Source organism: Salmo salar, chromosome 18 (genome assembly GCF_965601325.2).
Source record: "Salmo salar chromosome 18, fSalSal1, whole genome shotgun sequence".
Classification (NCBI taxonomy): domain Eukaryota; kingdom Metazoa; phylum Chordata; class Actinopteri; order Salmoniformes; family Salmonidae; genus Salmo; species Salmo salar.
This window is the reverse complement of record NC_138308.1, coordinates 2,614,249-2,628,137: the sequence shown is the minus strand read 5'-3', so window position 1 is coordinate 2,628,137 and position 13,889 is coordinate 2,614,249. Positions and strand designations below refer to the sequence as shown.

At 37.0% G+C, this 13,889-nt stretch overlaps 1 protein-coding gene across 1 annotated transcript; it reads right to left on the bottom strand.

Moving 5' to 3' along the window:
• Positions 1-11,059: 11,059 nt before the first annotated feature.
• On the bottom strand, positions 11,060-12,022 carry LOC145861835 (trace amine-associated receptor 13c-like). Its single transcript, XM_082965453.1, has one exon. The coding sequence runs from the start codon at positions 12,020-12,022 to the stop codon at positions 11,060-11,062; it is 963 nt and encodes a 320-aa protein (XP_082821579.1).
• Positions 12,023-13,889: the final 1,867 nt, after the last annotated feature.

Here is a 13,889-nt window from a genome sequence, read left to right as displayed (position 1 = left end):
TAAAAAATAAGAGGTCATTGTCGAAAACCAGGGAGATGATGGGTTTTGGAAAAAAGAAAAAGTAGGATTTTTAAGGACTTGTTTGGCTCTGATTATACTTCTGCACACATTCATAATGATTACAGTCGCATCCCTAAATGGTAACAGTTTGAGAAACATGAGCAAATTTGAGCAGGTATTAGTGTCTGTTAAGGCAGACATGTTGTGTTTTCAAGAGACCAATTGGACAGACTCCAAAATGCAGGAGATTAACCTGTTGGGTCTAGGGGGCAGCATTTGCACGTCTGGATAAAAAAAATGTACCCGATTTAATCTGGTTACTAATCCTACCCAGTAACTAGAATATGCATATACTTATTATATATGGATAGAAAACACTCTAAAGTTTCCAAAACTGTTTGAATGGTGTCTGTGAGTATAACAGAACTCATTTGGCAGGCAAAACCCTGAGACATTTTCTGACAGGAAGTGGATACCTGATGTGTTGTATTGACTTTAAACCTATCCCATTGAAAAACACAGGGGTTTAGGAATATTTTGGCACTTCCTATTGCTTCCACTAGATGTCACCAGCCTTTACAAAGTGTTTTGAGTCTTCTGGAGGGAGATCTGACCGAACAAGAGCCATGGAACGGTGATGTCCCATTAGACACCTGGCGCGCTACTTCATGTTGGGTACCCTCGTTCCAATACGTTATAAAAGACTATGCATTCGTCCACCTTGAATATTATTCATGTTCTGGTTAAAAAAGGCCCTAATGATTTATGCTATACAACGTTTGACATGTTTGAACGAACGGAAATATATTTTTTCCCCTCGTTCATGACGAGAAGTCCGGCTGGCTTACATCATGTGCTAACGAGACGGAGATTTTTGGACATAAATGATGAGCTTTTTTGAACAAAACTACATTCGTTATGGACCTGTGATACCTGGAAGTGACATCTGATGAAGAGAATCAAAGGTAATGGATTATTTACATAGTATTTTCGATTTTAGATCTCCCCAACATGACGTCTAGTCTGTATCGCAACGCGTATTTTTCTGGGCACAGTGCTCAGATTATTGCAAAGTGTGATTTCCCAGTAAGGTTATTTTTAAATCTGGCAAGTTGATTGCGTTCAAAAGATGTAAATCTATAATTCTTTAAATGACAATATAATATTTTACCAATGTTTTCTAATTTTAATTATTTAATTTGTGACGCTGACTTGACTGCCGGTTATTGGAGGGAAACGATTTCCTCAACATCAATGCCATAGTAAAACGCTGTTTTTGGATATAAATATCAACTTGATAGAACTAAAAATGCATGCATTGTCTAACATAATGTCCTAGGAGTGTCATCTGATGGAGATTGTAAAAGGTTAGTGCATCATTTTAGCTGGTTTTATGGTTTTGGTGACCCTGTCTTTGACTTGACAAAACATTACACACAACTCTTGTAAATGTACTGTCCTAACATACTCTAAATTTATGCTTTCGCCGTAAAACCTTTTTGAAATCGTAAAACGTGGTTAGATTAAGGAGATGTTTATCTTTCAAATGGTGTAACATAGTTGTATTTTTGAAAAATTTGAATTTTGACATTTATTTGGATTCAAATTTGCCGCTCTTGAAATGCACCTGCTGTTGATGGAGTGCACCACGGGTGGCACGCTAGCGTCCCACCTAGCCCCAAGAGGTTTTAAGAGTAAATGGTCAGATTTAATTTTTTGTAGTCATGGAGGGGATAAAACATGTGGTGTGGCTATTTTGATAAAAAATGATGTGGTGCAAAATGTAAAAGAAATATATGCTGACAATGATGGCAGACTTATTGTAATTGAATTTGAAGTTCAAAATGTAGTTTTTCGTTTAATTAATGTTTATGCTTCAAACATTGAATCTGAAAGGAGAGAAATGTTTCACAAATTAAAAACACTGTGCTCAGAAAACTGTATACTGATAGGAGATTTTAATGTGAGGTGTAGTAGAATGGATGCCTCTAGTTGTGCTAAATTCAGATATGACTCTTCTAGAAATGCATTATGGAAACTTATGAATGAGGAGAATCTAGTAGATATATGGAGGGCTGAAAATCCAAACAGAAGAGTATTCTCTAGAAGGCAGGTGGTTCTAAAGGAATTAAAACAAAGCAGAATTGATTTATGTCTAGCAAAACAAGAATTGGTGCAGAATGTTAAGAAGGTGTCATATACCTTTACAGCATATAGTGATCATGCAGTAATGTCATTTCAAATGGGTTTTGGTGTGGAGAGGAGAGGGGGAGGTGTCTGGTGTTTAAATGCCAGTCTGTTAAAGGAGGAAGGATATAGAAATGAAATTGTTGAATGTATTAATGATGAAATGTCTAATGTACTGTTAAAAGAGAATGTGTGTTTATGGTGGGAGGAAGTGAAAGTAAAAGTAAAAAATAGGAGTATTAGGTACGCAAAAAATCATAACCGTTTAGATAAGCAGAAAGAAATAATGCTTAGGAATAGGATGTTGCATGAACTTGAAAAGGCTGATACGGATCCAGACTATGATGTTGTGAATTATTTGAAAATCCATGCAGAGCTGGGTCGTTATGAAAAAAATAAATGTTTGGGTGCTATTGTTAGGAGCAGGGCACAGTACGCTTTGGAGGGAGAGAAATGTACATCCTTTTTTTGGGGTCTGGAAAAAAGAAAACAAACTAAGAGTTACATTGTAGAGTTGGAAGATGAAAGAGGTGTAAAGGTAAACGATTTTGTTGGGATCTTAGAGACAGTTGAAACCTTTTACAGAAATCTTTACAAAAAGAATGATGTAGATAAAGTGTGTGTTGTAAAAGTGTTGGATACAATTAGTGCCAAAGTATCGCAGGCAGATAGAATGATGTGTGATGAAGAGATTTCGATTATGGAAATCAAGGAAGCAATTGTTAGCACGCAAGGTAATAAAAGTCCGGGTTTGGATGGTTTAACAAATGAGTTCTATAAAGTCTTTGTAGATATTTTGGCACCCATTTTAGTGAGGGTGTTTCATTATATGGAAGAGAATAAGGAAATCCCTGAGTCTATGTCAACTGGAATGTTAACGATCTTATTCAAAAATAGGGGCAGTAGATTAAAGTTAGAAAATTATAGGCCTATTAGCCTTCTAAATTCGGATTATAAGATACTGACTAAAGTGTTAGCGAATAGGATGAAAAAGGTGATTGGGAGTATTATTGAATCAACACAAGCCTACGGCATACCTGGAAGAGATATTGCAGATGTAATTTGTACAATTAGGGATGTTGTTAATCAAATGAAAAATGAAGGTGGTATAGTTTTAAGTTTGGACTTTAACAAAGCTTTCGATAGAGTGGAGCACAGCTTTTTATTACAGACTTTGGAGAGGTTTGGGTTTGGGCCAAAGTTTGTATCTTGGATCAACCTGTTGTATAGTGGGGCTAAAAGTTGTGTTAAATGTAACGGAGTGTTAACAGATACTTTCCCTGTGGAGAGGTCAGTAAGGCAGGGCTGTCCTTTGTCAGCTCTGCTGTACAGTGTTTCTACAGAACCGTTAGCTACATTGATAAATAGTAATAAAGAAGTAAGGGGTGTTGGAATCCCAGGTGGTGGTGTCAGTGTTGTACATCAGTACGCTGATGACACTACTTGTACTGTGAAGGATATAGAAAGTATTGGAAGCATTATGGGGATCATAGATATATATGGCAAGGCATCCGGTGCTAAAGTTAATATAGAGAAGACTGAAATAATGTTTGTTGGGGATATCAATGTAAACGGGTGTGAGATTCCATTCAAGAGCGCAAAGGATTTTATTAAAGTGCTGGGAGTAAACATTGGTGTAAAGGAGAAAGAGGCAAAAGATATAACTTGGACTGGGATCCTTAATAAAGTCAAGCTAACGTTGAATTTCTGGAAAAATAGAAAACTAAAGTTACAAGGGAAAGTAATTGTTGCAAATGCTTTGGTATTATCCAAATTTGTGTATGTTTTGGGAGTCCTGGACATGCCGGAGTGGGTCCTAAATGAATTGAATAATGTGGTGTCAAATTTTATATGGGATGGTAAAGGAGTGAGAATATCTCAGAAAACATTGATTGCTGACTATGTGGATGGAGGTTTAAAACTTGTAGATTTAGATGTCAAAAGAAAAGCTATTAGGATAAAAACAGTAAAGAAATATTTGTATGACAGTGAAGATTATGGCTGGAAACACTTCTTTAGAGTCTACTTAGAGGAGAGTGGTGGTTGTGAGGATAATGGTTTATTGATGGGGCTTAAAAGGGCAATGTTTGAAAAGGTACCAGATTTTTATAAAGAGGTGCTAAATGCATGGGCAGAGTTGTTGCCTAATGTATATTATGAATGTGGACATATTGACCTGATTATGAATCAACCTATATTTCTGAATGAGAAAATCAAGAACAAAGAAAAAGTTTTGTATAATAAAGTATTTATGAGTGCAGGTCTACGGCAAATAAAAGATTATACATATGAGGTAATTCCAGGGTTTTTACCTGGGGAAGCTATTTTTGACATAATCAATGAATGGGATGAAGAGGTGGGAAGGGGAACAGTGAATAATATGTATGACAAGATAAAGAATAGTATACCAAGAGCATGGGTTGATTTAATAAATAGTGAAGTTGAAAGAGAAGATTTATTTGTATTTCCTAATTTGTTCATTGGTAGCAGTAAGAAGAAAGTACATTTATCTAGTATACCAGTGAAAAGATTGTATAGAATAATGGTAGGAAAAGTGTGTAGAAGGCCGGCTGCTGAGAAATTTTGGAAAGTAGTTTTTCCGGAATTGGATGAAAAAAAGATATGGGGAAATTTAAATGTAAAATATAATAGTAAGGAGTGTGAAAATAATGATTTCAAACTAAGACATAATAGAATATTTACAAAGGTGGTGCTAAAGAAAATTAATTGTGAGATAGAAAGGGAATGCGACGTATGTGGACGTTTCCCGGAAACTCTTATGCATTTGTTTATAGAATGTGAGGATTTAAAATATTTTTTTTGTAAAGTTAAGGAAATGTTATGTAGAAACTGGGGGGGAGATTTCGTGAAAAAGGGTGCTAATGTGTGTTTGTTGAATATGGTTTTGAGTTTTGTGAGGTATGCTATTTTTTGTAGGAGGAATTATGTTTCTTCTGACAGAAAGAGGGTTCAGGTGTGGAGTATCTTTATAGCACTGTTCAGTAAACACATAGATATGTTGTTTAATTATGGGATGGAACATTTTGATGAGTCTTTTGTTGAAGGGAGTGGGTTAATTTCACGAGAGGAGAGTGGAGGTATCACTTATAATTTTTGAAAGCACTGTTTTGATATTTTCTTTGTTGATAATTTGATAGGGGGTGAATTGTTCACCTGCCTCTGTTAGTCTAGTGTCTTCTGTATTGTTCTCTGTGGATTGTACTGTAAACAGTAGATTGTACTGTAAATACTGTAAACAAACATTTTTGATAAAAAAAAAAAATAAAAAAAAAAAATCACGTTCGCTTCACACGCGAAAGGTCCCTGGTTCGAAACCGGGCGGAAACAACGCTCATTGACACATTCTGAAGTACCATAGTGGTAACAGAAAATTTCATGAATTCTTTATTTTGGAAAATTGAATACTTGCCATGAATATTTTTAAAATTCGGTTTACTACTCGCAGCTAAATGTAGCAGCAGTTTCTGTAGTGTAGTGGTTATCACGTTTCTTCACACGCGAAAGGTCCCTGGTTCGAAACCAGGCGGAAACAACGCTCATCGACACATTCAAGAAGTACCATAGTGTTAACAAAGAATTTCATTATTCTCTTATTTTTCGAAATTATAATACGTGCCATGAATATTTTTAAAATTCGGTTTACTCCTTGCAGAAAAATCAAGCAGCGGTTTCTGTAGTGTAGTGGTTATCACGTTAGCTTAACACGCGAAAGGTCCTCGGTTCGAAACCGGGCGTAAACAGACCTCTTTGACACGTGCAGTAGGTACCAATCACTAAACCGCAACACTTCCTCTGTCTCTTCTCCTTTGTCATCAATACCCAATCAACAGACAATTATCATCCCCCTAGTAACCACATTTTCACATAGAATCAGATCCCTACATCAATCAATCAAACACAACTTCTCTACAGTTCAGCACACTTACATACCACTTAAACCATACAGAGTAATTTCAGCATTCAGAAAAAACAAAAATTTAAAGGACCTCCTCACCACAGCTAGATTCAGTAGTAAGCCACCACAAGACCCCAAATCTCACAATTCCCATTTTCAACAGATAAAGTTCATTACAAACACACACAGCCATACATCAGCACCAGTACAACAATCTTATTCACTGAACACACATAACGCTATTTATATCATTACATGCACACTCTGCAATAAACAATACATTGGAGAAACCAAACACACTATAGAAACCAGACTCAAACAACACCTGTACAACATCAAAAGGGCACACTTACAAACGACACTAATAACCCACTTCCAGGATCACCCCATCACTCACCTCACCATATCAGGGTTACAGTCATATATAGGCTGGACCTGTGGGCAGCGAAAGAGGGCAGAACGGGAGTGGATCCAGCACCTACAGACAATAACGCCAAATGGCCTGAACGAGAGGTTTTAGAAAATGGGTTTTAACAGACAGGAAAATGGATGCAGAAGAACATGGTTTTATTTATATTATATATTTATATTCTATATATTTATATTCTATATATTTATGTTTTGTTCGGTTTTAGTTTGGTATCTTCCTTTTTTTAGGTCTTTCCATTCTTTTAACAGAATAAAACAATAAAACCAACTAAATGCACAATATTGCTTTTATGTTCATATTTAACAACACTGGTTGAATTAATCTCACCACATCAGCTCCTGTACTGTCACCCAGAAAAAGGCATTTTAGAACTAATTTTAGTCTATTTATGATCTTAGGAGGACATCTACAGGCAATTTTAAGTACTACACCTAAATATAATATCATCAGAAGGAGAGGGATGAACAGGAGATAGGCCTGTGCACCGTAAAACAAGCTAGTTGATATGAAACACAATTATATTCAAAACCTAACCCTAACCCTAACCCTAATTTGAACCTTTATGATGTATCAATAGGAGAAATAGAAATAGAGAACATGTGCCCGTGTACTTGGTCCTCCTGAAGGGCAATTTTTTTCTTAAACCTAACCCTAACCCCAACCCTAACCCCAACCCCAACCCTAACCCCTAACCCCTAACCCCTAACCCTTAACCCTAACCCTAACCATAAAGCAAGACCTCCACTCCAGTTTTAGACTCCATTTCACTCTACACTCCAAATGTCATATATATAATCACGTGCACATTTTGCAAAAAACACTACATTGGGGAAACCCAGTATACAATAGAAAATAGACTTAAACAACATCTATACAATATCAAACGGGCCCATCTACACACAGAACTAGTCACTCATTTCCAGGATCACCCCGTCACCTACCTCAATATATCAGGATTACAGTCGTGTTCTGGGTGGACCAGTGGGCGGCGAAAGGCAGTGGAACGTAGGTGGATAAGAGACCTACAAACAATTACACCCAGCGGTCTGAATGAGCGGTTTTAACAGATCAGATAGGATCCATGGAAAGGGACAGCACTTGTTTACAGGGTTCTCAAGGAGCTGGATGAAGGATGCACCATCAAACAAAAAACACAATAAATAAAGTTTGTGTGGTTTTTCTTATATTCAACAGGTGCATGCTTATTTATAATAGTTGTATTCCTTTTTGTTTGTATGTATTTGAATTTGTTTTTACAACTCAGCACTTGACCTTATAGCACTTTTATAGATAAATGGGCTTATAACTGTGCATATGTACTAATAAAGCATCTATCCCCTGATCCCTTGTATATTTTAACATCTTAGTCCCTTCATGGTCCTAGATAACCACTCAGACTATCATTTTTAGAAGCAATATTAACCTACTTACGTTTTGTAAAGGTTTTTAGGAGTCAATCTAGTATATGTTAACATCTTAGTCCCTTCATGGTCCTAGATAACCACTCAGACTATCATTTTTAGAAACAATATTAAGTTACTGCCTTATTCTAAAATGTACTAAATATTTTTTTTCTCTCAACAATCTACACACAGTACCCCACAAACAGGTTTTTAGAAATGTTTGCAAATGTATTACAAATAAAAACAGAAATACCTTATTTACATAAGTATTCAGACCCTTTGCTATACGACTCGAAATTGAGCTAATGCGCATCCTGTTTCCACTGATCATCCTTGATGTTTCTACAACTTGATTGGAGTCCACCTGTGGTAGATTCAATTGATTGGACATGATTTGCGCTCCCGCGGAGCAGTCTAAGGCACTGCATCTCAGTGCTAGATGTGTTACCACAGACACCCTGATTCAAATCCAGCTGTATCACAACTGGTCGTGATTGGAAGTCCCATAGTATAGCGCACAATTGGCCCAGTGACCTCTGGGTTTGGCCGGTGTAGGCCGTCATTGTAAAAAATTATTTGTATATAACTGACTTACCTAGTTAAATAAAAAAGTTTTTTTTTGGAAAGGCACACACCTGTCTATATAAGGTCCCGCAGTTGACAGTGCATGTCAGAGCAGAAACCAAGCCATGAGGTCGAAGAAATTACCGTAGAGCTCCGAGACAGGAATGTGTCGAGGCACAGATCTGTGGAAGGGTACCAAAACTTTTCGTCAGCATTGAAGGCCCCCAAGAACACAGTGGCCTCCATTCTTAAATGGAAGATGTTTGGAACCACCAATAATCTTCCTAGAGCTGGCTGCTCGGCCAAACTGAGCAATCAGGGAGAAGGGCCTTGGTCATGGAGGTGACCAAGTACCTGATGGTCACTGAGAGAGCTCCAGAGTTCCTCTGTGGAGATGGGAGAACCTTCCAGAAGTATCACCATCTCTGCTGCACTCCACCAATCAGCCGACTACCACCCGGTTACTCAACCCTGCACCTTAGAGGATGCTGCCCTACAGTCTGTACATAGACATGGAATCCCTGGTCACTTTAATAATGGAACACTAGCCACTTTTATATTGTTTACATACTGCTTTACTCATCTCATATGTATACTGTATATATACTGTATTCTACTGTTTTTTTTGTCAATACCACTCAGACATTGCTTGTCCAAAAATGTTATATATTTCTTAATTCCATTATTTTACTTTTAGATTTGTGTGTATTGTTGTGAATTGTTAGATACTACTGCACTGTTGGAGATAGGAAGAAATGCATTTCACTACACCCGCAATAACATCTGCTAAGCATGTGTTTGTGACCAATAAAATTTGATTTTGATTTGATTTTGTAGTATATTAAAGGTAATAACCCTTGAAACGTAATGTTAAGTTAAATTATGTATTTAGATATTGGTTCCCTTACCCTGTGAGCAGTCTATGAACTGCTCTTAGTCTATGCCACTCTGACATTGCTCATCCGTATATTCATATATTCTTAATTCCAGTCCTTTACTTAGATTTCTGTGTATTAGGTATTAGTTGTGAAATTGTTAGATATGACTTGTTAGATATTGCTGCACTGTCAGAACTAGATGCATAAGCATTTCACAACACCCGCAATAACATCTGCTAAACACATGTTTTTGACCAACAAAATTTGATTTGATTTGATACTAATGAGTGCAATCAGTCACTTCCTAGAAACAAGAATGCTATATTTTTCAGACAAACACGTTACTTCCTTCAGCACTCTACTACAACAGTGTGACTGTTTTGTAATAAAATGTTCAATATATTTCCTTTAACATCCTCTGTGTTGTGTGCTTATTGTTTAACCATTGATTTGTTCTAGGTCACTTTGAGACCTTAAGGAGCATCAGGTACTGCTGGAATGTCTACCAATAGCATGTCCATCTTCTTGTGATGAATTACACTGGTCACTGTTCAAAACATTTATGAAGAATTAAGAAAGTATGAATAGTCCTCACATTAGATTAGGGACTGCAATACGACTTTACTAATGATTAGTAAATGGTTCATAAGGATATTTATTAAACATCATATGAATGATTTTATGAATCATTATTACAGAGTATAAAAGTTGTTAATAAATGTGTCAATAACTAGTTTACTAAAATAATTATAAGACAAATGATAAATAAATGATGAATAAACGATTTACTAATCCATTATAAACAATTTAGTGTGTTACCCAATTTCTATATTAATTCAGAGTAAACAGTATCTGAGAGGGCTGCTCTGGTGTGACCCCTGACCTAGCAGCAGTGATGTAGTGAGAGTAGTGGTAGTGAGAGTAATGGTAGTGAGAGTAGTGGTAGTGAGAGTAGTGGTAGTGAGAGTAGTGGTAGTGTTCATAACCAGTATGTTGAGGTTCAAGTGTATGCTGTGGTCTCCTGCTCTGTTGTGTTGAATAATTAATGTATATACTATAGTAGTTATTTATAAATGTGAGAATACCTAGCTGAGTAACATTTCACAAATGTGGCCTTAATATTAAATGGTGAGCAAACTGTAAATGCCTTACAGATGGTTTATTACTGAATGTTATTATAAAGTGTTACCCATAATTGCATATTCTTACATTTTACCATCAACTAGTTACCCAATACAGAATTTATTTAGTCCTGGACATTATCTGATATCATGCAGTATTGTACATTTCAACTATACTACACATGAGGAAGATGTTGTGTCACAATTGAGCCACTAGAGGGAGATGTTATACAACATATGGAATGACTCATGACGTCCTCAAAATGTAGTATTAGCTTACTATTTATCATTAAGTAACACGGAACAACCACAGCCTTAGGTATTTGGAGTACACAATCCATAATGACTACAGTATCCTTTATAAAACAAGGGCCTTCTCCAAGTCATTCCATTCCAATCCATTCCAAATCAATCTGTATCAACACCACATGTATCTATGATGACAACACTGAGGTAAGTAATGCCAGTGTATTGCTATATGAAATAAATACTTACAACAATTGTAAAACAAAATGATATCAAAGCTATGTTTGCCAACCTAGGGTATAACATTTTAGGAACTATGAACGTCTTATCTTCAAAGTTAATACAAGTTTAGCTGTCACTTTGAACCATGGATAAAATAATGCATAAATTATTGGATTAATTAAGGAATTAACAAGTGGCAGAAAAAATATGAAATATGATAAGAAATTGTCAATTAAAATAAAATAAAAAAAGTTAATGAATAGAAATGGAATCCAACAAATGAAATAGTTGACAACAACAATAGAAAGAGTTTTTGCTGCTTTTGTCTCAGACTTATTAGCCTGTACAGTTTTAACACCAGACACACTGGCAGCCTCTTTAGAAAACACCTTTCTGGCCTGTGATCTGGCCACCACAAAGATTTTCATATAAAGTGTTATAATAATAGAGCACGGGACAACCATTGTAATTACAATATCAACGATATTACCCCAGATTGACCCTTCAACAATTAAACATTCTGTCAAACACCTACTTGGTACCTGTACATTTACTAAGTTTTTTATAATAGCAGCATCGTATATGATAGAACAACACCAGGTAACGGATATACAACACATCATTCTTCTTGTTGTTATTTTAGAGTGGTACAATAAGGGGTCACACACAGCAACATAGCGGTCAATAGATATCAAGACCAAATTACCCAGAGATAAAGAAGTACATAAGAAATCTATGTAGATATGAAACACACAGAAATATTCCCCAAAATCCCAGCATGATTCCATTATTGCTACAGTCATTACTGGTATCACAATCAGTCCCACCAGGAGATCTGACACAGCCAGAGAGAGGATGAGCAGGTTGGTTGGAGTGTGGAGCTGCTTGAAGTGAGAGATGGAGATGATCACCAGTAGGTTCAAAAATACTGTAACTGCTGAAATCAATGAGAAGAAGATGTACAGTGTTATGTAGATAGATGTCGATAGCAAAGCCTTTCTGCAAGAAGAGTTTCCATCTTTCAAACAGTATTGAACATCTTCCTTTTTCTCCATTTGGTAAAAATGCTGAGGTCCTGCTCCTGCTTGGTCCTGTGTGTGACCCTGTCAGGTCAGACTTCTGACAAACTCTGAGCTCTGCCTCTCTATTTATCCCTGAGTTACTGACAGAAACTCCCCTCCCCAGGATCTCTCTGCACACACACACACGCACACACACACACACACACACACACACACACACACACACACACACACACACACACACACACACACACACACACACACACACACACGAGCACAGAAATGAACAAACGGTTGGTTAAACAAATTACTTGTGAAAGGATGATGTAATGAATGACAGGATTGGATGTTGCTGTGCCCACCTAGCCTGTCCTTCAGCCTTACTGATAGTTAGAGATGATATTGTTTTCACCTATTTAATTTGTTGGGTTCCAAGGGTAGGCCGTTATTGTAAATAAGAATTTGTTCATAACTGACTCGGTACATTTTCTCAACTGAGCACTTTAATGGGGAAAATATAGTATGGCGTTTTTTTGGTCACTCAATGGCTGTTTTACATGGGAAATAGGATTACTGTGTAAGACTGTTGTGGGTGATTGTAATGCCCTGGCCATAGAGAGGGGTTTTTCTTCTTTATTTTGGTTAGGCCAGGGTGTTACATTGGGTGGGCGTTCTATGTTCATTTTTCTATGTTTTTGTATTTCTTTGTTTTGGGCCGTGTGTGGCTCCCAATCAGGCACAGCTGTAGTTCGTTGTTGCTGATTGGGAGTCACACATAAGAAGCCTGTTTTTCCTTTGGGTTTTGGTGGGGGATTGTTTCTATTTATTGTTTTGCACCTGTCAGGACTGTTTGGCTGTTGGTTTTCTTGTTTTGTGTGTATAGTGTTCTTACGTTTATTAAAATTCAAAGATGAACACTAACTCCGCTGCACCTTGGTCTACTTCCACAGACAGCCGTTACAGTGATGTCAGTGCTCAGTTTAGAACATAATCCACAACCTCCGGAGACGTGACGGCACGCCACATGTCAGCTAGTCAGTGTGGAGGAAAGTTGACAGTAGTGAACTTGAAATGGCATAAGTTTATGCTGCCCTACAAAGGCAAAATGCAAAAACTACAAATTTGATCTGTTGTAATGGCCAAGTATATTATCTGATTAATGTGGTATTCGTTTCCTGACACAGGAACAAGCCAGTTGATCAGAAAATATCATGCGGTATCAGAAAGTGCTGTCTGTCTACACAGAAAAATACCTTGATGTCATATTTTGCAGTAAAATAAATGACGTAGTTACTGCGTTTTGCCTTTGTTTGGCAGTATGCACTAAAGCACATGCAGTCAAAACGAATAGTGCTATTCCATATGAAAATTCCATAGACTTTTACAAATGTCCATCTGAACTGAATTATGAACCATACTTCTTCAAGTTGAGGGAGACTTCGTCTCAATTAATGTAATGAATAATAGTCAGGGAGAAAAAGGTGTAGATTCACGCGCAGCGCGGCAGGTGTTTATTTCGCTGTGGCAGAAGGCAGGAATCGTGGTCAAGGAAGGCAATGGTCGTACACAGGTAGGCAAACATGCAGGTGAATCAACTAGGACTGAAGGCTATAACTGGTTCTTACAAACAACCTGGGAAAAGGCTTAGTAGAGTCAAAACGAACAATACCTCACAAAGGCAAAACCAGAATTAACTGAAGTAAATAAGTAGCTGATGAGACCAGGTGAGTAACTAACACAGGTGAAATCAATGAACAAAAATGAAGACAGGGAAACAGAACACAAGGTTGACTAAGAAAATAAATCCAGAACCTTACATAATCCCTTATGTTAGATGCCAGTGAGGACCACCAGAACTTACAGGCTAGAAGTTTGTTGATTCGTGTAATTCCCAGATGTC

Excerpts from the sequence above, each read along its gene's own strand:
- LOC145861835 (XM_082965453.1), bottom strand. The coding sequence starts at position 12,022 with ATGGAGAAAAAGGAAGATGTTCAATACTGTTTGAAAGATGGAAACTCT.